This window comes from Centroberyx gerrardi, chromosome 4 (genome assembly GCF_048128805.1).
Source record: "Centroberyx gerrardi isolate f3 chromosome 4, fCenGer3.hap1.cur.20231027, whole genome shotgun sequence".
Classification (NCBI taxonomy): domain Eukaryota; kingdom Metazoa; phylum Chordata; class Actinopteri; order Beryciformes; family Berycidae; genus Centroberyx; species Centroberyx gerrardi.
In genome coordinates, this window is record NC_136000.1 from 15732015 (window position 1) to 15755141 (window position 23127).

General features: G+C 43.0%; 1 protein-coding gene across 2 annotated transcripts in view; it reads left to right on the top strand.

Annotated features, from left to right (window-relative positions):
- Positions 1-220: 220 nt before the first annotated feature.
- slco3a1a (solute carrier organic anion transporter family member 3A1a) overlaps positions 221-23127 on the top strand; it is a 31960-nt gene continuing 9053 nt past the window's right edge. For both annotated transcript variants that reach the window (XM_071921269.2, XM_071921270.2), the window contains exons 1-2: positions 221-866; positions 6837-7287. In XM_071921269.2, the coding sequence (XP_071777370.1) occupies positions 708-866; positions 6837-7287 (610 nt within the window). In that variant the 5' untranslated portion in view covers positions 221-707. The remainder of the gene's footprint in view (positions 867-6836; positions 7288-23127) is intronic.

A 23127-nucleotide genomic window follows, 5' to 3' on the forward strand; every position in this document is an offset into this window, starting at 1 on the left:
ACACGCATACAATAAGCCCCCCCCCCCCCCCCCCCCCCCCCCCATAGGACTACTGTAGTGATTTTTCCAGTAAGTGGAAGTCAAAGGCAAGTTGAGCAGACTTGTGATGCATGCTGCACAGCGCCACTAGGGCTGAGCATGTGCGTACAGAGGAGGATCTGAGTCAGAAGTAGTAGAGAGAGAGGTGGGAGCGCAGACAGCCGCCAGTGTGCGTCTACCAAGGACCATGACAGTTCGGAGCGGCAGTCGCTCCGTGGCAAGGAGCCTCTCCTCGGACTAACCCAGACCCTTTCTACCTGCGGCAAACCCCCCCCCAAAAAAAATCTACGGAGGGAAGGGGCCGGGCGGTGAAAACATGCGATTTGACAGAAAACTGCGCGCTCGCGGTTCACTTGTGCCTTTGCAAACATCGTCAGGGAGTTCACATGTCCCTGCGCGTCGACGGGGAGGCAATGTTTAGGTGCTGCCGCAGACAACGAACAGCCCCGTGGAGTTTGGATGTGTGTTTTACGGCCATAGTTTGTCAGATGTAAGAGGACGGAAAGAGGAGGGGGGAAAAAAGAGACAGTGCGACAGGGGCGCCGAATGTAGTCTTCAGGGGGGGAAAGGAAAACACTGTACCTAGCAGTGTCTTCTATGTTTATCTCCGGGCCAGCCGGTCATCCTCTGTCTTTGGTTTCTCGCACTGCTGTAGTAAAGTAGAAAGGATGCAGGTGAAAAAACACCGGGACTCGGACAGGAGCGGCGGGGACATTCTTCAGCGAGACGGCCTCCGTAAAAACTCATCATGCTTCTCAAATATCAAGATATTCTTGATATCGGAATGCGCCCTTATGTTGGCACAAGGCACTGTCGGAGCATACCTGGTGAGTGCAACAACTAGAGCCGCATGTAGGACAACTGCCCCGAGACATCTGTGTTTACACCGTGCAACCTTGTACTCCCCGGGTCTGGGCTTTGAATGTTTTGGGGGTTTTCTGCTACAGTAAACTAAAGCTCTGCACGCCACTAAACCAAGCAGGCTACCATGAAACGTGCAGTAGAGCTGTGACTTAACGAGATAAGTAACCGTCTTAGGTGAGCTTGCCTTGCCTTTGCCTCCCTCGATGGTGTTTCTCTCTCTGCCAGGTAAAATGTAGCCTGCAGGAGAGGTTTCATGCTGTCGGGTAGTTCATTGTATCGTGCATTATTGTGGGAAGCGAGAGTAGCCTGTGTACCATTTGTGTCTAATGTATTTTTAATGCAGCACAACTCCAACTCAGCCAATTTGTAATCAACCAGTGATCTAAGTGCGACCTGCACGCTCTGGTTGCAATAGTGGTTGGATTAACAATAATTGGCCTATTAGGTTTTGGAAGGCAGCAATTGGCTGATTTTCCTCGTAAGGTTCCTCAAGGTCAAGGACTCACTTCCAACATTTCATTACATCTTTTTCACTTTTGCTATTACTCATGGCAATTACTGATAATGAAACAGATTTAGTTATAAACATGACTTCCCTTCTTATTGACCCTTAATACAATTATGTTTTTATACTAACAGGTGCCCAAATACAGTCATACAGTCATCACAATTATGCAATTGCAGTAAAAATATCAAAACGCTGAAAAATGCATACTTTGAAAGCATGCAGAGACTTCAGTGCACATTTTATGGGACAATCCACCAGGATAAGTTCCCCAAAGTACTCCAAAATATTCTCCAAAGCTGCCCAAAGGAGCTTCCCAGAACCCCGCCAGCCAGGGAGAAACCCAAAGTACCTTTTAATTTGTACATTCACTGTGTTTATTCTCCAAGAACCACATTTAGCATTTCCTCAGCTCTGTTGCAAGCAAATAGACTAAACTGAAATGCCTTGGCCATATTTGGAGTGGAACATCTTATCTGCTCTGTAGTGGACCTACTACAGAGAGAGCATCTACAGTCCTGCAGCGCACAGCAGCGATGGGGCATAGTGGTTTCATTTCATCAGAAATGAGGCAGGGGCGTCCTGGTGGATCGGTGGTCTAAGACGCAAAACATGCAACCACAACGTCCTGGGTTCAGATCCGGCCTGGGACCTTTGTCGCATGTCACCCCCTCCTCTCTCAACCCCAGTCTTTCCTGTCTCTCTTGGCTACAGACTATCTAATAAAACCAAAAATGCCAAAGAAAATAATCTAAAAGAAAAATTGAAATGAGTCAGAATATTTTCCTAATGAAAATTATTTTCTATCATTTAGGCTACTTCTCAGTCATGAAGTCATAGGGTGTGACTGTAGCTCTGTTTCTCACAGTTCATTATTTTGGACACCTGGTTCAGACGTGTCAATTTGAAAAATAAACCCAGAGCCCCAGGTGAGGTTTGCAAATGATGGCCCTGCGTCTGAGAGGAGTGATTTACTTAGACAAACACATGCGGCTCTTTAGCCTGCTTTATGTCCGTCAACACAACAGCACTAACTTAGTTACATGGAGCTTTATTCGCGTGGACAGGACATTAGGCACCTGGTTCAGTGACAAGCTGCCGACCTAGTGGTGACCTACATGAGCTATTGTTGTATCTGTGATTGGATGATGGGACTTAGAGTGTGGGCTGGCAGTAAAGGGCCCAAACCCAAGTATCATGGGCCCCATTCTTTCTGCGAACTGCTTACAGTACAAGGCACTTATCTGAGCAGCACTCTTGGTCTCCTTATTTAGAAGTGTCTGTCAACGCATACCTGCTTATACAGATACCACAGATCTACAGTTTTTGAGTATGAGATTGTTGTGTCCTGCTTTATTTTCTGATATTCTTTTTTTAGTTTTTAGTTTCTGCCAGGTGTCAGAAATTCACTTCTCTCTTGTTACTCTTTCTCAAACGTTGTGTAAGTGGCAGGAGTGAACTAATTTCCTCTTGCGTTTTCCATCGCAAATTCACTTTTGAAATAAATAGCTTCATGAACTACAGTATTCTTTACAGCAGTTGTTGAATTTGTCTCATAAATGGAGATTGTACCTTGTAATAATGAAAAATATAAGATGAGAATGTGAAAAATCAATGAAGACAGATTTTTTTTTTCTTACTTTGGTCACCCTTGTCACTCGAAGTAAATTTGTGGTCAGTTTTTTGGTCCAAGTTTTGTAGTTGTGTGACTTACTATCAGCCTGTTGTCCATTTTAAAAAGTGTTGATCCAAGTATTACACAATTTACAGTCATTCATGCTGCCTATTATTACCCTATTAAAAAACAACCACAGGAGTAAGTACAGTTGGCACCTGTACGCATTTTGTGTAGCAGTTCTGCATTTTGACATCAAAGTACACTGGTATGAGTTGTTATAATTTGCCCAAAGAGGCCAGTTTATAGCCAAGGCATGAAGCTGGGATGACTGACAATCATTTTCCCAGCCAACTAGCGCTCTTCACTTTATGATCTCTCCCCCCTCTGTCCCTCCTCACATTCAAACCCTCTCTCTCTTTCTGTCTCTAGTGGTGCATGACTTCCAACTTTCTGCAGTCAGTTCCGACTCTGACTCTAATTGTGTGAGTCACTGGAATTGACTCCTCAGCTCCTATAGATGAAGCTGATTTTGAGACTGTGTATGCTGCACCCAAAACAAGCCTGCGCCGTGGTAACTCTTTAGTGAGAAAATAGCCTAAAGCTAATCACGCAAATTAAGAAATCTGAATAATGCTGCAAGAGCAATAATAATTTTGCACTAATTCACCTTAAATGCTTGATTTGATCTTTTCACACTCCATTTCTTCCATACAATTCTAACCCATGCTCAGCTCAATATCATCTTAAAATGTACAAAAAGTATAGAAAATCACCACTCTGTGGAGGTAATTATAGTATACACTGTGAGCACTAGACTACACACGCAATGCCCGCTCCCTTAAGAAAGGGAAGCTAAAGGGAGACATCCCGCCTTCATGTTAAAGCAGCTGAACGATTGGTCAAGTGGTATGGCGATCTTGACCAGTTACCTGTCAATCATCAATTATTTGCATAACATTAGCGCATGTTATGAAGCTATTCTTATTCTGAAAAGATGATGTTATCTTGAGGCTGCACAATGTCAATGAAAACAGCAGGACAAGTTTGTTTTGTAGCCATGAAACAAATTAAGTATTTCCATTGTTTAGTTCTGGGTTTGAGTTGATATCTGTACTGAACTTGACTGTAACCACTGACCAATGTGGAATGTACATTCTCCTTATATAACATATTTTACTCTGTTATTGAGCATTGTGGAATGCTGCCATTTAAAGTCGTCGTGGAAGTGTACAGACATGTTGAACCTGGGGACGGGGGCTTAGCTCACCCACAGTCTTTCCACTGCTGAGCCAAGAGCAGAAGCTGTCAGTCACACTGCTAGCTGAGACCTGCGATAATGGGATGGGATTGGATTGGATTGGATTGGATGATAGCTCCGATCCCTCTGCTGTACTTTGGTGCACCTTGCACCACTCAGTGTTAGTGTCTGCTTAGAGCTCAAGCTATAGCGTCAATGGGCTTGGCGTGGGTTCTAAGGACAGGAGGATACAACATTGTGATCGGATCTCAGCCGGAGTCAGCCAGGTGTAAAAGTAATCTGCGCAGTGTGTTCGCATTTGGGAGAAAGTACGGGCCCAGGGGGTAGAAACGTCATGACTCATTCTGAAGTTTGCCATCCACTCAGCTTCACCGAAGGAGTCCAGGCACAATCCGCTCCCACCAGTCATCGCTCCTTTCCCTGATCCATAGTGAAGGAGTCACTTCAGCGACAAAAACAACTTCTTGTTGTGTCTGCCTCCTATGTAAGAGTCGTAAAAGACGACCTTCTCTGCCTCAAATGAAAAGTAAATGCAGGCTGTACAGTATCCCGTCTAATGACCCTACAGCTGCTTTGAATAGTTCGTGCAAAAAATTAGATCTGATTACAATGCGGATAGAATGCAGACAACGAGAATGCATATAAATACCAGGTGTAAATGCAAAGGGCGTGATCGGGTTGATCGTTATCTGGATAACATATGGATACAGATCGCATTTTAATACCAGCTGGAAATGCGGCCTGAGGGTTACTTTTCTAGTTCACAACAGATGGTACTGTAGAATACAAAAACTAAAAACGTGCTGTGTTGCTCCGCAGCATCGTTCTTCTGTTCATTTTCGACTGAGCAACTCCAGACTTTATGTCTTGATGACAATTTATTTCTAGAGACTGGCTGAAAAGTGAGGGTGTAAACTGTATGGTGTATGCCCCAACCCACTGACCCACCCAGAGACACCATGCTCATACCCTTGTTTCAACAAGTCCTCCTCCAATTCAAAACAATTATGTGGCTTTAAATTGGCTCAATTCAGCATTTATTGTAACGGGGAAAATTTCCAACCACAGCACCACAAGTTGATCCATCCTATAATAAAGTCACTTTGAGAAGCGTTTCAGAAAAGGTTGTTTTTGTTGGCAGGAATCTTTTCTCAGGGCAGTAATCAAAATGTTTTTAAGCCAGTTGGGCATCACCAGGGAAATGGAAAATTATTATGCCCTTTCAAGGACAGTTTGGGACAGATCTGAAAATAGTATGATAATTGTTCAGATGTGACATTGAGGTTCACATGGCGCAGATCGTTCCCAGATAACACGTGAGCAACCACATCTTAACTGTAGATTCATTATGCCAGATTTATTAAAGTCGAGATGAAACGGCATTTCGAGAGTATCTAACTTCCGTATCGTGACGTATTTCCGAGTGAAACAGGAAAGACAGGCGGGACATAACGTTGGGAGGAATTTGATTTGAACGTTGAAAAGTGGGTGTGTCATAACACCCGAAGACACACCGAAGTACCATGCTGTTGCTAGCTAGCTAACTAATGAATCTTAGCCTCTTAGCTCTGTGCGCTAAAAGTTGAAGATTGATTGATGGGTGGATGTCATGATATTATTGGTTGAAATTAGTTACGGGCATGCTTACGTAAGCACACGGCATATTTTGTTTTACAGGAAGAAAACATGATTGAATTTTGATATAAGAATACAATGAAATTGATTTTTGGTATTTTTTTTGGCATATATTGTTAAATAGGTGCACAGTATGACCGGGGATGTGATCTAAAAGGGTTAAAAAGGCATTTTTCATTTCATCTCGTCTTTAAGGTCTTCGTGTTGAAACATCATGAGATAAATGATGAAATACAAGTGTCTAAACAAAGCTGGATATATATACTCATTGTCTGTTTTTTAAGATTTTTAAGTCTATACTGCCACTTTTTATTGATAATAAATATTGTCTTACAGGTTTTGATTACTGCTTATCATGTCTGACAAACTGGATTACATCTAATAGTGCTTTACTCCACTTTACAGAATAAACTGGGCTGAGACAATCATTTGCTGTCTTTGCTGCAGTTGGAGCTTAATGTTACATCTGAGCTCTTATGTATAAAAAAAGAGCAGGGAAAAGAGGGAGGCTTGTGGTAAGCTATTCTCACCAAAGCCATTGAAGTAAATGTTGCTGTATCCAGCTAATCAGAAACAGAGGCATGGCTCTTGAAGGGGAATGCCTCTTGGCAGGGAGATTTTACCTCAGCTTCAATATGGAACATCTGAACGGGCTGTTAGTCAGTATATTCCACAGGAAAGGCGTAGTTTAAAAGGGCGTGACTGTCACTGATGAAAAAACTCACAATTCCCTAACTTGCATGTCTAAAAAAAGAAATCAAATATAGAATTGAAATACTTATGATTATAGCAGATTTTCTCTTTTAGTTGTTAATATTAGATTATCACATCATAGGTTTTGTATTTATTTTGCATGTTTGCTGTTTTCAGCATCCCATGATCCTTGTTTTGAATTTGTGTGGTGTTGTTGTTTGCAGGTGAGTGTCCTGACCACCCTGGAGCGGCGGTTCAACCTCCAAAGTGCTGACGTGGGGGTGATAGCCAGCAGCTTCGAGATTGGCAACCTGGCTCTGATCCTGTTTGTCAGCTACTTCGGGGCCAAAGCCCATCGGCCCCGGCTGATTGGCTGTGGGGGCATCGTCATGGCGCTTGGCGCCCTTCTCTCAGCTCTGCCTGAGTTTCTAACAAATCAGTATGAGATAGGGGAAACGTGGAGGACTGACGTTGGTCGGGATGCCTGCTCCAACAGCAGCAGGGCGCAGCAGGGCGAGGATGAAGTGTGTGCCAACAAGGCCAACACCAACATGATGTACCTGCTGCTGATTGGAGCCCAGGTCCTGCTGGGTATAGGAGCCACCCCAGTGCAGCCCTTGGGTGTGTCCTATATTGATGATCACGTGAAGAAGAAAGACTCCTCACTCTATATAGGTGAGCCATATATTAATGTGTCACATGAACAGTTAATTAGAAAATGCAGATTTCACATAATTCTGATGGGACAAAAACAGAAAATGAAGGTAAAAGTCAAAGACAAACTGTCAAAGGCCACTGCAAAAGGAAGGTTTGAGAAGCTTTGGCTAAATGAAATTACTGTATCACAATAAAGCATAGGCAATATTCAAAGGAAATAGATGATTATCACACTGGCATTTGAAAATCTATTTGCTCCAGCAGCACATTGATTTCCCAAGGCAACTAAAACTGGTACAGCTGAAAGAAAACCTTGGATGTGTTTGTTCCCCGCCGTCAGCTGCAGTGTGTGCATAGCCTTTGAGTCAATACAGTATGTATTTGTGCGCTCTGTTGTACTCCATCTCCTTTTGTTCCCCACCACAAGTCTGTCCACGTGACTGCCAGGTGAGCAGATCCAGGAGCTTTTTAATCTCCATTACACTGGTTATGAACTTGCCAAGTGGCAAACAGGCCAGAAAGGGGTTAAACGTCTCTGCTCCTCCCAATCCTCTCTCAAAGGCAAGATGCTGCTGATGTGGCTGTTCGAGGTTTAAAGGTGCATTCAGAGTGCTTTCTGTGCAATTTCTAAATGCACAATGGCTGTTTAGGGATATGTCTTAGCTTTGGCTGAGTACCTGGTGTTATGATGCCATTTTGATGTAGCTAGCTTCACCGGTTCACTCGCTGAGCTTCTGTGGCTTTTCCCTAGCTTTGCCCATGAATGCAGTTTCTGATTATTCAGGTATTTTACTCCAACGCCCACCCAGTGAGATAATTTACTGTGATGTTAAACATACAGTATATTGTGCATATAGAAGTTTGCTTTGAAGATCAACAGTTGTCAAGGTGACAGAGGCGCATTTTAACTGGTTCCTGCATGTGAAATCTTTCTTCTTTAATTTTGCTGGTAATAAGCGCATTATTATCTGGGAAGCCGCAGCCATAAATCCATATAACAGCCAGTGTGTTTCCTTGTTTTGACGGGGACCTGCCTGTAATGTGTTGTCCAAGCTAGCACATCGGCCTTTGATGGAGTAGATGAGATGTGTCTGCATAGTGTGCTGTTTGTTATCTGTGGAGCACAGAGACAATGAGAGGCTGAATAGAGGATGGGTTCAGACTGGCACACACCCTTTTTGATAAATTCACACAGCAGCATGCTATGTGGCTGCCTTTTGTCAGTCAAATACAGATGTGACCTGTGAACAAAGGCAGCAGTGTGCTCTCTTATCTCAGGCCCAAAGCTGATTTTCTTAATTGCCAATCCTTGTGTTTATTTCTCCTGAAAACGAGCTGTTTCACAAAGCACTTTAAGCTTTGTCTGAAACAAACAGGACACAGAAAAATGCCACAAAGGGCTTTGATATTTGGCACCACCATGGTGGCTTGTTAACAGCGTACAGTGGGAAGTGGACTCCTATTGATTGAAGTTTGGCAGGCGTAGGGGGGAGATTTGGTTCTGTCCTCCTCTGATAAGCTGCAAGGAGAGTTGGAGGAAAAACAAGCAGTGAGCAGCGAAGAACAATGTGGTATTGAGTTGTGCTCAGCTGATCGTCCTAATCCTCATGCTGCAGGCATGTCATGTGCTCATAGCAGCATGAATGGAGGAGATTGTCTGAATTTCTGTAAGATTTCCTTTCACATACTGATAATGCATTCGGATTATTCGTCCATTTACACCAACAAGTTCACATTGTTACAGCAGTGCGGAAAAGTTGGATTTTAAGATACTTTGTCATCGCCAAATATTTGTTTATTTCCTACAAGTTTTGCACAAGGCCTCGTTTTCTCTTCAGTCTGCCTCAGATTTCCTTTTCTTATTCACTATAAACACACTTGGGAATAAGTGCCATAATATTGTTATGTCAACACCACAGTATAATCTAACTTAAGATAAGATAAATGCAGCATTGTTATGTGATTTTCAAAAGGCCCAAAATAGGAAAGTAAATATCATCCATCCGTCTTCTTTCTTTTCATGCTCTGTACGGCTCCTGTTATTCCCCCTCTGAGCATCAGTCAGAGGTTTATAGGAGGCTTGACAGGGAAAAGCAGAGAGAGAGAGAGACAGTCGGAGAGAAATTAGAGAGGAAAAGTCCTGTGGAAACTGAGAGCAGAAATTTTAACATAACACATGGCTCTCGTAAAAGCCGAGGACAGATGTGCTCGGGGAACACGTTAAAGAAAGCTTCCTCTGCTCTCGCTACGCTCTCTCACTTCGACACTGCCAGATTACAACTGCGTATCGACGCGCCGTGTGGCATGTATACTCTTTCACAGCTTAGAGTGACACCTTTGCAGCACGCGGCGTCTGCGAGACCTGGCTTTGCGGCGAGGTAGCACTTGATTTATTTTAATTATGATACCGATCCCGGGCGTAATTGATATCGCCTTTTACCCCGCGCCGTATCTGCCGCCCGCTGCCGATGTCGAGGCACATTCCCCCCGGGGGGGTGTTATTGTTAAAATTAGAGTGTGAGCTAAACGGCCAGGTAATAAGAGTATGACCTCAGCAGCGGCAGGTCCCACCCTGTTAGAGTATGGAGCGGGGAGAGCAGAGAGCCCTGGAGAAGAGCCATAATTACAGAGCGAGGCAGGAATGCCAACCAGCCAGCCATGAGGTGGGTCGGAGCGGCCCGAGCGCACATGCATACCACACGGCCCTGTGAAAAACAACTCCTCCAGAGGCGCAGGGCCGTGCAGTGGGGCTGTGGCTGGCTGCGTTACTCTGCAGACTCCACCAGACGCGGCCTACTGCTGTTTAAACAACAGTAAAACACATTCAAGCAACGTCTGCTCTGTTATGACTCTGCCTTTTAGAAGTATCTATTTTTCCTACTGTATCGTGTCCTACTGTTTAAGAGACATTTCTGGTTAGCGTGTGTTTATTGCTGCACACATTGTTTTGACTTATAAGGAGTTTGTATTGTTTAGCGGTGGATATTCCTCCTAGCCAAACCGAGTGCTTGCGCTCCAGAAATCGGTCTGAATGTCGCCGTCAGCGCCGCACATTAAAAGCAGGGCCAAAGATAAACACAGTATTTCATGAGATTATCTTGTTTTAGTTTTGTTTTCCCATGTCTAGACGTAGGTGCTCATTTCAGGCCAAAGGAAACAAATATGATTGGACAGATTGCGTCAACAGGATCTCCATTCCCACTGCTCTCTGACCTTTCACTATCCACTGCTAATTCTGGCTCTTCCCACAGGGCCCCGGGCTGCAAAAATATACTATACAGGACATGCATGTACAGAGAGGGGCTTAGCACTGACGCTGTATGTTATACGGCAGAAACCCCACCCAGCTGCCTCTCCGAGTTTCAGTAGCTTTTATGGAGCCTGGGAACTCTGCTTTAAACTTCACTGTGGAGCCTGCAGCAGATATGGAGGAGACAGAGAGGATCACATGAATGAATTCATCATCAATACAGTAGTCATGCTTCTAACGGGCCTTTTTGTGTCAGATATGAAGCTGTTGACATGTGGGCTGCTATATTGCTTGTTGGATAAGAAAAAGATAAGTATGGTATGAGATTAAGTGTCAGATTCAAAACCACGGGTGGAGAGGAAGCTTGAAGTATAATGTGTTTTTTTTTTTTCCAAAGCATTTCTATTTATTTGAGGGTCATGCAGTGTATTGGCACAAGTGACACAGTCTTGTTGAAGTTGTTTTGAGGAAGTTTAGGCCTTAATGCGCCAATGACAGCAGTCTCGGCGCAGCAGCCAGGCTGAAGAATACAGTGTCTGTTTGTGTAGAGTATGAAATGCCTCAGAGTTTTACTGGCCAACACAAGCCTGTCAGAGCAGTGGCTGTGGCAGACACTCTCTCTCTCTCTCTCTCTCTCTCTCTCTCTCTCTCTCTCTCTCTCTCTCTCTCTCTCTCTCTCTCTCTCTCTCTCTCTCTCACACACTCACACACACACACACACACACACACACACACACACACACACACTATTAGAAAGTGTAGAGCCAAACTAGGAATGACAGACTAGCTGTGGGGAAACACAAAGGTCCTTTTTTTTCCCATTGTGGACTGAGACAAGATAAGTGCCCATACCTGGAGAGTGAAAGTCTCAAATATGCCTTTCATACCTCTGGATTTTACTGCCAACAATTGGCTGGCAACAGAGCGGAATATTATGTCACAGTAAAATAAATAATTCAGACATACCACAAGATATAGCTTCTGCAGGACAATTTTGCTCTTTTCCAGGCCTTAGCATTGAATTATACCCCAGCTACTGTCTAAAGGTTTGAGCAATTTTTTTTGATGACATATTCTGTCACACTGTGTTCACTTCAGCTCTTGCTGGAATGAATTTCAGGTTTGTTAGGAAAACTGATGGCAGTAGCTGCAGTGGCAAAGGTCTCAGAGGGATCCTCGAGAGACTTGTCAACATTCCTGCTAAAATGCTCTGACTCCAAACAGTCGCTGCAGTAGGGCGTGTTTATATAAGCTACTTAAACTCAGCGCATGTTAATGTCATCTTGAAGGATTAGATTCTAAATGGGTTTTTCCGTCCCTGCCATAAGCTGCATGCCGAGTTTGCCTAGCAACACCAGTTTGTTTTATCTCAAGATGATAAACGGCATCGCAATAAACGCTCATCAACCAGCCGCTGCTCCTCCAGTACATCACTGTAATGAACTGTGTGGGCTTGTCTTTCCACCATGTGGGACGGGGCGCCTGTGCTCAACAGTCTGCTATGCTGCTAGCTGAATGACCCAGAGGCACTTTACATTACGGGCTGCGACTCAGCGGCTGCACCCAGATACACAGCCTCCAGCGTGTCGTAAAGCTGTAGCTGGTCCTAGAGGGTAGAGAGGGCGGTGAACACCAGATTATCTTGTTTCTAACTGGTCAACAACATACTGCTGCTGTCTCAAAGCTAATCACTAATTATCCCTGAATGCTCTGAGTATCAAATCAGGCAGAGGAATCAGAAAGAAACTGATCCGACGTAATGCTGAGCTGAGGGAGGCTGCACACTTGCAGAGCACCCACTTTGCATTTCACAGTGCGCCCACTTTGGTAAATGGTAAGTCATAGTGATTGATTAGTGACAGCCCCAAGTGAAGGTTTCATTAAATTTGGGCGGAGAGAGTTATTAGATTTGGGTCTGCTGTCCTTCCTTGAATCTAATAAGGTCATCTATCAGTCCTGTCTGCCGATGAGGCAAAACATCCACGGCAAATTTTCCATTGTTAATAAGATAAGTTGATTTTTCAGTGACGACTATTTGGAGTTGACAAGTGTTGACTGGGGTGTTGTTTGTCCACTCATAGAGCTGATGTGGCTCTGAGGCGGCTGTTCAGATCTATCTAAAAGTGTTAAATTAATTTTCTGATGGGTGTGGACTTGTACAAACGCTGGCACAGAGTTGATTTTTACACTAAATAATGATTTTGCTGTGTGCCATGCCATGTAGTAGCCTCATAAGGAGTCATCATCTGGCCACTAGTCTTCACATTGGCTAAGTGAATCACCTCCCCCAGTCAATCTGCTGTTTTTGTGGGAATTGTATAGTATGGCAGTGACACCATGATTATGTCAGTGCTTGTTTTGCTGCGGAGTGATTACAGTTGTCCAGGTCGGTCTGCAGGACGTCTGGCTGGCCAGATCAGAGGTAAACATCACAGAGTTTCACTAAATCCCCACTGTGTTTTGTTGTTGACAGCCTGAACACAACACTGGAGGCAGAGTGGAACGGAAGAAAGCACCTGAACTTGTTTGAACCTTAGTTAAGCCCTTGTTGCTACGGTGTGGAGAGGGCTAGGGTTAGGGTTGGTGCAGTGTGGGTGATGATGATGACATTTGGGATGACATGGCATTTATGTAGGACATTTTACATTCCATTATATTTTACTTTTGTGTAGGACTTTTATATAATTTTCGTCTGTGTCTCTGAAAAACATGTCATTATAGGAATTTAGTGATTGTAGTAGGGCTGGGCAATAATTCAATATTATATTATATTATATATATAATATTACATATTATATTATAGTCTTTCAAAGGAATCATATCGTGAAGAAATAATTATATTGAGTTATCATGATACACACTTGTGTTGTCTAAACTGATAAAAAGCAAATACTAATTAAAGTCTATCAAAAACTGAGATCTGAGACAATTTTCAAAATTTTAGTTGTATCATTTACATTACCATGCAATTCAATGCAATGAACTTCACTTTGATTATTTAACATGTAATTTTGCATATGTTGGCAGATAATTTCTTAGGATTATCGTGACATAAATTTTGTTCATATCAGCCAACCCTAGATTGTACTACAGATATAGAAAATAAATTCCTGGTGTATGACTGTGAAACATTGATGAAACTACTACTACCACTTGTACTCTTTACATTAGTGAATGAAGTCATACAGTTAGGTGTGCTATGGTTAACTGAGCAGAGTGGAGCTGGTGGTAACGTGGCAGGCAGAGGGCCTGTGGCCAGTAGCCCTGTGCATTGATCCATATGAGCTGAGAGTGCTCGGTAGTTACAGCAGGTCAAAGAGCAGCGTAGCTTTAATCATGCTGCTCCCTGTGTGCCCAGCTCCGTACCTCTGGAGGGTTTGACCCTTAAAAGATCATTTTAAAGCTCCAGTGATGCTGGTGGCCGCCGGTCCGGCCTGATGACCCTTTCGTCCCGTAGCTGGACCCATCAGTGAACTGTGAAAGTTGAGTTTGGAAGCCAGTAAATGGGTCAGACCTGTATGAAATGGGTCAGTGTTGGATAACAGACGTGGCTACGAGCCCCACAGGCCCTCTCACCAGCGCATGCAGAGCCGTATGTTGAAGCTTCTGGCTATTGCCATCAGCATGTTTTCCCAGCTCACCATCTGCAGCGGCCTGAACCTTACTCCGCACTGTGACCTGCTGCATCCTCTGGCCTTCCAGGCTGCCCCTCCCACATCACTCTGAGTCATGCCATCGTGACAGTTTGGCCCGTATTTCATCTGAGCCCTGAGCTGACGCGTGGAAGGTGGGACGGATGTATAGTGGAATGAGCGTGGTGGTTATAGCCCCATTATCTCCCTCTCCATCACCAGTCCTCAGTAAACCCCAGCCACCACGCGGCCTTCTCAAGGCAATCTGGGTCAGGCCCTGTCGCTGCTGATTAAAAAGGGGATTTTTTTTTTGCTGTCCAGTGGGGGAGGGGGAGGAGCATGGAGATAAGAGGGGGGAGGAGGCAGATCATAAACACAGCAACACCAACAAGCCGTTGCCACAGAAATGCCCGGTTGTTAGGCTGTTTTTTTACTATTGGATTGAGATGCTCAGTCCCTCCACTGGCCCTGCGCCTGCCGTGGAGGATGCAGCTGTCACTGTGCTGGGCTCCATCGCAGAACCACACAGAGCCGGGGGCACAGCACAGCGGGACGGGGAAGACACTTTCAAAATCACTGGCAAAAGCCCTTTAGAAGGGCCGGAGACGCAGGCTTCTGGTCAACTCAGGTCTTAGATATGCCATATTTAACTGCTCATTTTTCTGATTTAAGCTGACCTTGTGCAAGGACTTTGCTCTACAGATTCACGCTGCCCTCATGGCTTTACCGCAAATCCCAAGCCTCATTGATTGAGTGGTGTGTAAGTGGTTGCTCTGTGGGCTCCTAGGATTACTCAGAAGCATGTTCAGCACTTTATCCCCATATCAATGATGGCGTAGAGTGGAGGATCACATTGCCTAATTAAATGGACTCAGATCAATAGGTGGCCAGTAATTATTATAAACAATGTTTGATTCAATCAACTTTTATTTACTCAGTGGGCAAACATAAGTGGCCTCAATCCTATCACATTGTATTTGAAGGATTTTCTCCTGCTACAATGCAGTTTGTTCTATATTGATATAGACGCATCACCTAACTTGATTTTTCTATATAAATCAAACTGTATTCATTCGATATGAATGCTCAGTTTTTGATTGAATGCTCTGAACATCCCAGTCAACTTTTCCTTCCCCCCAAAACCTTCCACATTTGGCCCGCCCCATCAGTTCTCCTCTTCCTCAGGATGCAGCACAATTAGGGCTCCATTGTAATTGGTGGCAGACATAGTGTTGTACAACTGGCTTTATTAGCTGCGCCTGCCTCTCTCATGTTCATGGAGGAAAGGGGAAACGGGCTGTTGGCATCTCTATCCTGGTAATTAGGCCAAGCCACCTGCTGAAGAAGCTGTTACCAGCTGCAGTCAATGAGTCCCAAACCTCTCTGTGCTCCTCTTCTTCAATGGGGCAGCTGGCTCTCCAGCAGAGTGCTGTGTATGTCCTGGTCTTGTGCCCTCTCTCCTCCATGCCTTCATCCTACCACCCAAATGCCCAACAATGAATACTGTGTGTAACTCTGTCTAGGCCCCAGGAAAACATCTGAAGCAGGATTACAAACAGATCACTGTACCAGGGCACAATGACAGGGCTTTACTCTGTTGCATTAACTCCTACCCCCCATCTCTCCGTCTTTCTTTCCCTCTCTTCCTCCCTGTGTCTCTCTCTCCCTTGCTGACCTGGTGGCGACAGAGTTGGCAGTCTGGTGAGGATCCAGTGGCACATCAATGCCCTGTTTGAACACATGCCCAGTCTGTTTATGTAATCTTATGGCACAGAAAGACTATCATTGTTATTGTTACTGGAGTTGAAGCTAGCATTACTGTAATATTTGAAAATCACTAGCTTTGCAGAGGAAAAGGTCTTAATTTGCCAGCAGGGACGAGCTCTGGCAGCATTGTTTCACAAACACCATGAATTAAAAAGTCTATAATTGTAATGAGATGCATGCAGTTCACTGCCTGGTTACTTAAAATGAAGATCATTTCACTATTTAGGAGAGTAAATTTAAAGAAGGAGGACATAAAGGATCTGATCATATAGTGACCGAAATGAAAACACAGGAACCTCAGTCAGACCAAACTAATGCAGATGCCATTTAGGTTAATGAGGGCTTTCACTCCTTCCTGGAATAGTATGAGTGTGATTATGAAGGATAATTGGACTCAAAGATTATGTTACTATACATCAGGGTTAAGTAGCCTAATGCCATTGACCTGCTGGGCGGAAATAGAAGTTGAGTACAGCTAGGCAAAACACCACACAAATGGAGACAAAAAACTTGGCACAACATGCACAATTGCTGCGATATGTAGCCAGGCAACTTAGTCCCATCATGGTCAGAAATGTGCAGTAAGCTGCTCTTATCTATACTAAATCTATTTGATGAACAACGTACGACTGGCTTTATGGTTACCAGGTGTGGGACTGTCAAAATTTTAGGCAGATGGCATTTATTGGGCCATAAAAGGTGGCTGTTTGAGGATTAACACACCGTATGACATATGACACCTTAAAAACTGATCGCTGTGTGTGTGTGTGTGTGTGTGTGTGTGTGTGTGTTATTTGTCTGGGTAGTAATTAGACTGCCAAATAGTCTCTCTTTGCTGTGGAAAGGTTGTAAACCAAACGGCCAGGTGAGCCGTACTATTGAGCAACAGAAACATCAAGAGTCACTTCTACACCAAACGGCATCAGGCTCTGCCACTTGAAAAAAGAAATGCTGTGAAGCGGTTCCCTGCAAGCTTTTATTCAGAATCATGCTCTCATCTAAACAAATGGTTAAAGTGGCATCAAGTAATCTATGACTTTTATTGACCTGTATCGGTGACCAAGTCTTTGGCACAGTTTACGGATGCCTATAATTGGTAGAAATAAAAAAAAAAAGCCACATTTTCAGTAATCTAGCTAATTAGAGCAGAGATCCAACAGAAAAGTCTAGTGAAGAGGTAATATATCACTATGCAAAATACTACTGACATACTACATACTGAGATGAGCAAAAAATCTCATCTCAGGTAATCGTAGAGTCACTGATATTGATCAAAAACTGTATCAAACCCCAGCAGATATAATACGGTCATTTTGTGCTAATGGAGAGTAAAAATTGTACTTATTGCACCTTTAAAGCTGTTAAACTTTTAAAGCTTTTAAAAAGTGTTGAGCTTTCCATGATGTACAGCAGAGGTGTAGGTATGGGGTTAGATGGGGGAGACTAATCCCCCTCAGGTACATGAACCTCTTTTTCCATGTCACATTGACGGCCTTGGTAGAGACCTAAATGCAATGGAAACTGAGTACACATTTATTTCCATGTTTAGTTTTTACTTGTGCTGTTGAGTTGGTGTCTTGGCCTTGTCACTGCACATATTATCATGTTCTGTTATCTTCTAATATTCATCCCGAATATTTCCAATTTTCATCTAAGGAGGGCATCATACTGAGTGTGTCAGTATCACAATGTGATGGCTTCACCTTGTCTTATATAATGTCGGAGGGCAGGAACTTTTTTTAGATTGAAAGAGCATTTATTTTCCATGACAACAGTTCTCTGCTCCAGCTCAGCCATGTGTCCCGCTCGATAAAACCTTTTTCTTTTCCCCATCCTGCTGTAGAGTGTCTTACTTAAGTGATTTTCCTCCTTATTGTCATCCAAAGAGTCATGGGACGTGGCAGCTCGGCTGTCGCAGCCCCTGAATTATGAAATAGGACAGAGATCTTTTCTGCGGCTGGTTTGACGGCTCACAGCAGATCTCCAGCCGTGAGTTACTGTTCTTGACCTCTAAATATCAAAAACTAGGTATGAATATGAACACATTTTTTAAGCATTTGTGGATATATTTGTAAATATTACATATTTCATATACATTGGCTCTCACCTCTGCTTTTACATAAACGTTCAGTAAATATACACAAGATTTCAAATAAGTTGACATTTTCACACCAACTCTTGTCATCTAAAAACATGTTTTTGTGACATTTACTTTGTTTGAAAGTAAAATATTTGACTATATCAACTGTCTGAAAAGACAGATATAAGTGAGTATAATTTGTAAATCCAAATATTTTTGACCCAGCTCTGCATTAAATGTGAAATCAAGTGGTATTTGCCAAATGATATTTATGGTAATGACAAACCTCATGTAGCCGACATTAGGAAGTGAAAACAGTGGAGACGCAGGTGTCTAAACCATTGGTTTGTTTTGTGTTGAATTACACAAGATGATGTAGTATAATACACACTGTGTCGTGATTGTGCATAGGCCCAGTGAAAGTTGCCTGGTTGCTCTGCAAATCGCTGTGCTGCTGCATAAAATATGAGATTACAATAGCTGGTGATTTGGACTGTTGATATGAGGCACTGAAGCCTTCAGCAAGGCCTGACATTGACCTCCCATTTAGGGTTGTGACCTCTTGGAGGCTTAGATTCAGCCAGCACCCAGCTTAACATGACAGGGTGTCGAGGGGAAGCGAGTCTGCAGCCGCGGCCCGGCGAAAGCTCAGCAGTAACTCCCACTGCTCATCCTTGGGGTCAAAATGCTAATAGTTTTAAACATGTCGTTAAGCTGTACTTTTTATATAGCAACCATATGGCATCAATGAAACCATTTTAACACTCATTTCTTCCACTGCAAGTTAAAAGTCAGCCTCAACTAGATGAGAATAAGTGGTTTTGATAACAGAACGCGGCTCGGTGTGTGCAGTAGGCCGGTTTGAAATTTTAGATGATTTGACGTAAGCGGAAGTTAAAGTAGGATGATCCTGATGTAATGGCATTTGAATGTGAGTTGAGAGCCTACTTTAAGCTTTGGCTTGTTATTTAGGTCATGGTTGTGAAGAGCCAACAGGGTTACTATAGGGTAGAGCTATCCAACAAACCATCTCAGTGTGCAAAAGTGTATTTCCTTCCACTCAAAGGTTAAACTCAACCACTTATGTTACCTGAAAGCGATATAGGACCTTTGCACACTCTAAACCTGCAACTGAAATTTAACGTCTTAATCCCTGAATTTTACAAAATGGTACTTTTGCTTTGTAACAGTCTTCAGGTATTTTTGAAATGTTAATATCCAGATATTAGTAAGAGTTAATAGTGTGAATAGTGTATTTATTGACAGCTGATGTTGATACTGAGAGCCGTTCTGGTGGGTTAAGGCTTCAACTCCTGGGGTGAAGGCCTCTGTCTAATGCTGTTAGGAGTCTCTTGTGGATCACTGAAGATTTGGCAGGCCCTAATCCCCTCTGTACCTCATCAAAATAGACTTCACCTTAAAGACCGCTTTGTATGACTTTACCTGTTTGTTATTTATCCTGTCAGCACGATGGGAGCCGTCTGAGTTTACACAACAGCTCTGACACCTTACTCCGATCATGCCTACTATTTGAATTTTGTGTCGCACAATCCAAATATTTACAGAATTTAAAGTCAATCTAATGTAATCTCAGTAAGGGCATTAAACCCTTAGAAGTAGCTTGTTTCTTGTGTGTATCGTTTTTTTTTTTTTTTCTTTTCACAGGCTCACATTGTGGGTGTGAACTCACTCAGTGTCAAGAAGTCACTGAGCAAAGAAAATGAAAGACTACAGAATTAGACTTCTAGTACTGTGGTTCAGACATAGAAAAAGGAAGTTGTATTTCTGATGTTGAATGAGAAATATAAGATGAGCATCTTGTCAGTTCCCCTTACGGCGCCTAGAAGAAAAAATGAATGTCAGAAGGAAAGAAACAAAACTACATCAACTGGACAAGCAGATAAGAGACTATGTGGCCTTTGCAAACGGTTTCCTCCAATGGAAGAATTTCTAGTTTCACTTTTTGTCCTGTGAAATCATCTTTCATCAACATTTACACAAATGTTAATGATAAATGATAACCGATAACTAATGATAACTATCATAATTCCTAAAAGACGTGTAGGTAATTCCTTTAAATATGTAGGCATGCTGGTTCAGCAGACTCTGGATGTTAGTAGCACATTATGTAGCCATAACCTCTAGTTATCACTCGGTAAGCAGAGGTTATGTCATGGCATGCTCAAGTACCTTCTTATTTATGAATGACCATCTCAGGAATTATTGAATGTAGTGCTATTAAGACCTGACATCTAAAATAGAAAATGTATTTTCTAATAAAAGCTTGGTGCAAATCAGCATAGTGTGAATTACGTAATATGGGTGCTGAGATGCTTTTTGACACCTTATCTTTTGATGGTCAGGAGTCCTTTAGCAGGAAACTGGAAGGAATTATTGGCCCATTAAAATAGGAATCAGAAAACTAAACGGCATTAACGGTTCAAGAATGAAAGAGAAATTTCTTGTGAAAAGCAGAAATCTGCGAGCAGTTTGGCAGTTTGAGAAGGATGTGAAGGTCACGTAACATTTTTTCGCTTCAGTCTGTGGCTTTAATCAGGAAACTGAACTTTCTCTGAACATTTAAAAAAAATAAAAAATACTGCTTATGTGTCATTTCAGGACACGGCTATAAAGACTCTATGAGCCTGACTGCTGCATCACTTTGAGTTTATCTCAGTTGGTAAAGCACAGGTTCGCCACATCAGGGATCCTGGGTTGGCCAGTGTTCACTGGACACGTTTTTGTAGACGTGTGTGTGTGTGTGTGTGTGTGTGTGCGTGTGTGTGTGTGTCGGAGCCGGACGGGGGCTGCACAGCATTTTCTGCTGTTCTTTTTTGTCTGTGTTTTTTACACAATTTTGACTTGTAGATATATCTATACACAATAAAGATACCCATTCATTATAAACTCAATATAAAGTACCATAGACATTGCCTTATAAGTCCTTATAATCCTTATAATAGTCCTTCTAATAATACTATAGGAGTGTTTTGTGAATTTTCGCTCTGTGTTTCGCTCTTTTTAGTCTGTATTTTAGCCTACCTTTTTTTCTCTGGGTTCGACTCATTGATAACATTGTTATCTGTCTTGTCAGCTCTGTGCCTATAAATGAATATATAGCCTAAAGTAACCTTTTAATTGTGCCAGTTTCCTGATTGAAACCACGGACTGAATTGACAAAATGTGTCATCACCACCACACCTTCTCAAAGCGCCAAACTCGCAGCTTTTCACAAATGACGTGCTTGATTTGATTTTTGCATACACGTCAGGTGATAGGTCCACTTTTTCAACCTATTAGACCCAGCATATCACATTGCAACAATATATTTAATAAATGTACGATACTGACGTTCTTTGACAAACCAGAAAGGAGACGCTGTCTGATTTTTTTTGTGTAACTGTCAATGTGAGTGATGCTGCATGTCGGTTTGCTCCGCTGGACATGCAGGGAATGGCCTGTGCTGACATCTCTCGCCTGTTTGGACGTTTTCTCTTGAGTCTCTTCAGTCTCAACAATGTGAGAATCTCCGAGATCCACCGGAGAGAGGATGTTATGACCTGACGCACGGCAGAAGGGAAAGGGAAGGCTTTTGTTTGAAAGCTGTTTCAATTCATAGTTTACGGCTTTTTATAGTCAGTTTTAATGTAACCTTGAAACCCTGTGCATGCACATGTCTGTCCCAAGACTCTACTTCCCTGTTTTTTTTCCTGCTCGGGGCTCGGGGCTTTTCACATAAACTCATGTCTGAGCCGCAGAGGTGGAGATCTGAAACGCTGGCTCTTGGCCTCGGCTTTAGTAGTGATCTCGCTCATTCTCAGTCTCGATCTTGACCTTGTGAAAGTGGCACGAGCCGTCGCTGCACTGTCCCTACGCTCTTATTTAGCTCAGGGGATTACTGGGCAAACTTGAGCGGGATTAATGAAGGAGAAGAAGGGATTCCCTTTGTGCAGCGAGACCGGGAAATGCACCGAGGATGGTGCAGGCGTGGTGCGTCTGACGTTCAATTACCTTGAGCTTTTTACCTCATACTACTCTATGTTGGCTTGTAATCTCAACCCCTTGGCTATAGGATGGTCTGAAGAAACGTAAACATCCATTAGCTCTGTGTAGCAGCTTGTATCTGCGTTGGACAGAGTATCTCCACATCGGTCTCTCATGAAGTTTCACCTGGCTCCACACAGTAATCTCCAGAGTGATCTTATGAAGAGTACGGACCAGCCGGCCATGACACTTTGTCATGGTGTGTGTTGTGGTTTCATCTTTGCGTTGCGTGTTGGTGGGACCATTATGAGAGTCTCTATAAAATGGAGTTGCCTGTGAGCGGTCCCAGGCTTATACCTGAATGAAATGCAATGCCTGTGTGAAGATTAATGGTGAGCAGTCCCCCTTTATTATTGCTAAACCAATACTGCTGCACTTTATAAGAAATCAAGAGTTGCCCCCTTTGCACAAGATGAAAATAGTAGGCATTTATGTTCTTTGAAGGGTTATGTGTTGGCATTTCTGTATTTAGCATTTATTTAATTCCGTTGAACAGACAAAAAAAATGTTAAGTCCCACTGACAAATGTGTTGCAGAGGTTATGGGATGCGTCTGTGGGTTAATTAATATCCGGAAAGGACACGCCTTTTGGACAGTAGCTTGCCCGGCCTATTCTATTGGTCTCTAAACAGATTAGAGGGAGACAAAAACACTAGAGTTATTGAATTACATCTGACATGCTCCCCTGAGAGTATAATTCACAGGATACTAAAAGGCTTGGGCAAACTACAGCATGAACAAATTAGTTTGTTTTGTACTTATCTCGTAACGGGACCGCTGGAAGGGAAAGGGGATTTTAGAGGCAGTTAGGAAAAGAAGTGTATTACAAATGATTACCCATGGCTCTGGTCATGTTTTGTCCTTCATGGAGATTTAATGTGCTTAAGCAAGGTTTTCTTTTTTATTTTTGGCTTAATCCTGTCATGAAAACACATGAAATATGTCCCTTACAGCCAGTGCAGACTCAGTGGTCTTTTTATCTTCGACCAAAGAGTGAAGGTCTACTATCACAGGCAGAGTCAGGTGTATTTCAAATGAGATTAATAATAAAAACTTTGAATAATGCTGCACCATTGAGGTGGATG